The 2,671-nt window shown below is 36.6% G+C and overlaps 1 protein-coding gene across 1 annotated transcript in view; it reads right to left on the bottom strand.

The window, feature by feature from the left end:
- Positions 1 to 1,188: 1,188 nt before the first annotated feature.
- NUDT13 (nudix (nucleoside diphosphate linked moiety X)-type motif 13) overlaps positions 1,189 to 2,671 on the bottom strand; it is a gene marked incomplete at its 5' end in the record, with an annotated part of 43,696 nt that continues 42,213 nt past the window's right edge. The window contains 1 exon segment of the mRNA XM_012663215.1: positions 1,189 to 1,681. Coding sequence (XP_012518669.1) covers positions 1,481 to 1,681 — 201 coding nt within the window.

The raw sequence follows: 2,671 nt of genomic DNA, 5'->3' as shown, positions 1-2,671 counted from the left end.
GAGACAATCAAGTCCCATCACATATTATCTCTCAGCATTTCCCAATGGAGGCTCATTGATTTCCCCAAAGCAATGATGGTTTGCAGGGCCGTTTGGGTCAAAAGGAAAATCAGTGCTTTAACTTTATTAGTTCTAGAATCACTTTTGCTTAGTCCTGTTGAGACTTTGATGTGTGAATAACCTAGGGTCTCTGGAGCTTGTGTCTTTAATCACAAATTAGTGCATTAGAATCTTCTGAAGATAGTATTCTTTCCCCAGCCATTCCTCTTTTTAACCAGACCTCTAACAGTAATTCTTCTGCACAGTACTTCAGTCATTCACATACTAGGAACCTGGACTTAAATGTTTAATTGTCATACTGATAAGAGATCCTCTCCCCCACCCCCAAGTTCTTACTTTCTAAAATTTTCTCCATTCATAGGACAGAAAAATACATCCAGACAAAGGTGTGGAAATATATTTATTTCCCCCAAATAAACTCTTCTCCCTTATGACAAGGTATAGAATAGCATATATGAATGATGAAAAATCCTAAATTTAGTTTATCCCTTAAAGTTGAAGAAATAGTTCAGATTTGGCATTTGCTTATCTTCACTAATCCCTTTGTTACAGTTAATCAACACTTAGTGGGTGTACAAATACCAGCAACTGTTTTATATTTAGGAAAACAGGCAATGAGGAAGTGATAGTCTTCTCCCTAAGTCACAAACTGGGTAAGTAACAGAGCTGAAAATAGCAAAAAAAGATTTACCTTCTTGAGTCACACTGGGATTCAACTCCCTCAACAGAGCCTCATTGCATCTGATTTATAGCACAGTATTCTGAGGTAGACCTTAGCTCTCACTTTCCCCATTCCTTCAAATGACTTAAATATGACTTTTATTTAACTACCACATACAAGAATGTACCTGTACATGAATTCAAAAATGTTATATTGTGCTATTTTTCTTAATTCTGTGAGGATAAAAACTCAGTAGTGACTTGAAATTTGCTATACATTTTCAATAACAAGGGCCTACATCCAAACTAATGCTTTACTGTTCTGATTTTTTTTTTATTTTTTTATTTTTATTTATTTATTTTTTGATAGAAAGCATCTCACTCTGTTGCCCAGGCTAGAGTGCAGTGTTGTCATCATAGCTCACTGCAACTTCAAACTCCTAGGCTCAAGCGATCCTCCTGCCTCAGTCTCCCAAAGTGCTAGAATTATAGGCATGAGCCACCACACCTGGCCTTCCCTCTAATTTTGATAGTTGACATCTCATCAGTTTTTCTTCTCACACTGGCATTTTTAATTGCTTATTAGTAGGAACTTCTTTCATTGACACTACTGATAGAGGTGTCCCACTATAGGCTCACCTTCTGCTCTGCCTTACGAGGTTGGCCTGAAGCTGGCCTTTGTCACTTCCCCTTTGTCAATCGATCTCTGGTGCGCCCCTCAGGCATACCAAGGAGAGGGATCTGGATGACTTGATCTGGGCTAAGCAGGCAGAGAAGAACAGGTCTGTTTTTCTACCCACTCCTTAATCAGTTGGTGGGCAACGGTTACTTTGGGGGGCAGCCAGAATGGGAAAGTCTCATTCTGCTGCTGAACATTGGGGCCCTTCCTCCTCAGGGCTGTGGCCACCTCATCATGACTAAACCAGGCAGCTGCCTCTAATTCTCTCAAGTTCACATGGATCTGAAAGACATAAGGAAGAAAAGGATGTAAGATTAGGAGCTACAAAATTTAGAATACTAATATGACCAAAGGTGACAAAATGGCTCCAGAATTAAGCAATCTTAGAAGATAATTCCTGGCATCTACAGGCTAGGTAAAAATCAGTTCTAGATATTGCCCAGAAGCAAAAGAGACATAATTAAGAGATAAGAATTAAATATATTTTTAAAATAGTAAAGAAAAAATGTAAGATATATTAAAAAATCCTGGAAGTACAAATACTAAAATATTAAGTGGTTAACATTAAGGGGTAAATTAAATATAATATCTATTTTTCTTTGTGCCTCTATTGATTATATAAATCTTTCAATTAAAAAAGAATATACAAAAACTAATGAAATCCTGCCATTTGCAACAACATGGATGGAACTGGGTAACATTACATTAAGGGAAATTAAGCCAAGCACACAAAGACAAATCTTGCATGTTCTCACTCAAATGTGGGAGCTAAGTATTAAACACAATTGATCTCATGGAGACAGAGAGTAGAATGATGGTTACCAGAGGCTGATAAGCATAGCGAGGAGTAGGGGGGATAAAGTGGGGATAGTTAATGGGTCCAAAATATAGATAGAATGAATAATATTTATAGCACAACAAAGTGACTATAATCAATCATAAGTTAGGATATACTTTAAAATAACTAAAAGTGGAATCAGAATGTTCCTAACCCAAAAAAATGATAAATGCCTGAGGTGCTGGATACCCCAGTTGCCCTGATTTGACTAATTCACATCATGTGCCTGTATCAAATCATCACATGTACCCTATAAAGATATACAACTATTATGTACTCACAATAATTAAAAAAAAAATATGAGAAGCTAAATATATAATAAATGAGCACATGTAATATGAGGAAATAATAACTAAATTCAAAGAAGCTGCCACCAATTTACAGCTCAGTGCCTAACTCAGAGCTTACTGTTAACTACCTTCAATTGGAAAAAA

Source organism: Propithecus coquereli, unplaced genomic scaffold (assembly GCF_000956105.1).
Source record: "Propithecus coquereli isolate 6110/MARCELLA unplaced genomic scaffold, Pcoq_1.0 Scaffold80, whole genome shotgun sequence".
Classification (NCBI taxonomy): Eukaryota; Metazoa; Chordata; class Mammalia; order Primates; family Indriidae; genus Propithecus; species Propithecus coquereli.
This window is presented reverse-complemented; position numbering and strand designations above follow the sequence as displayed.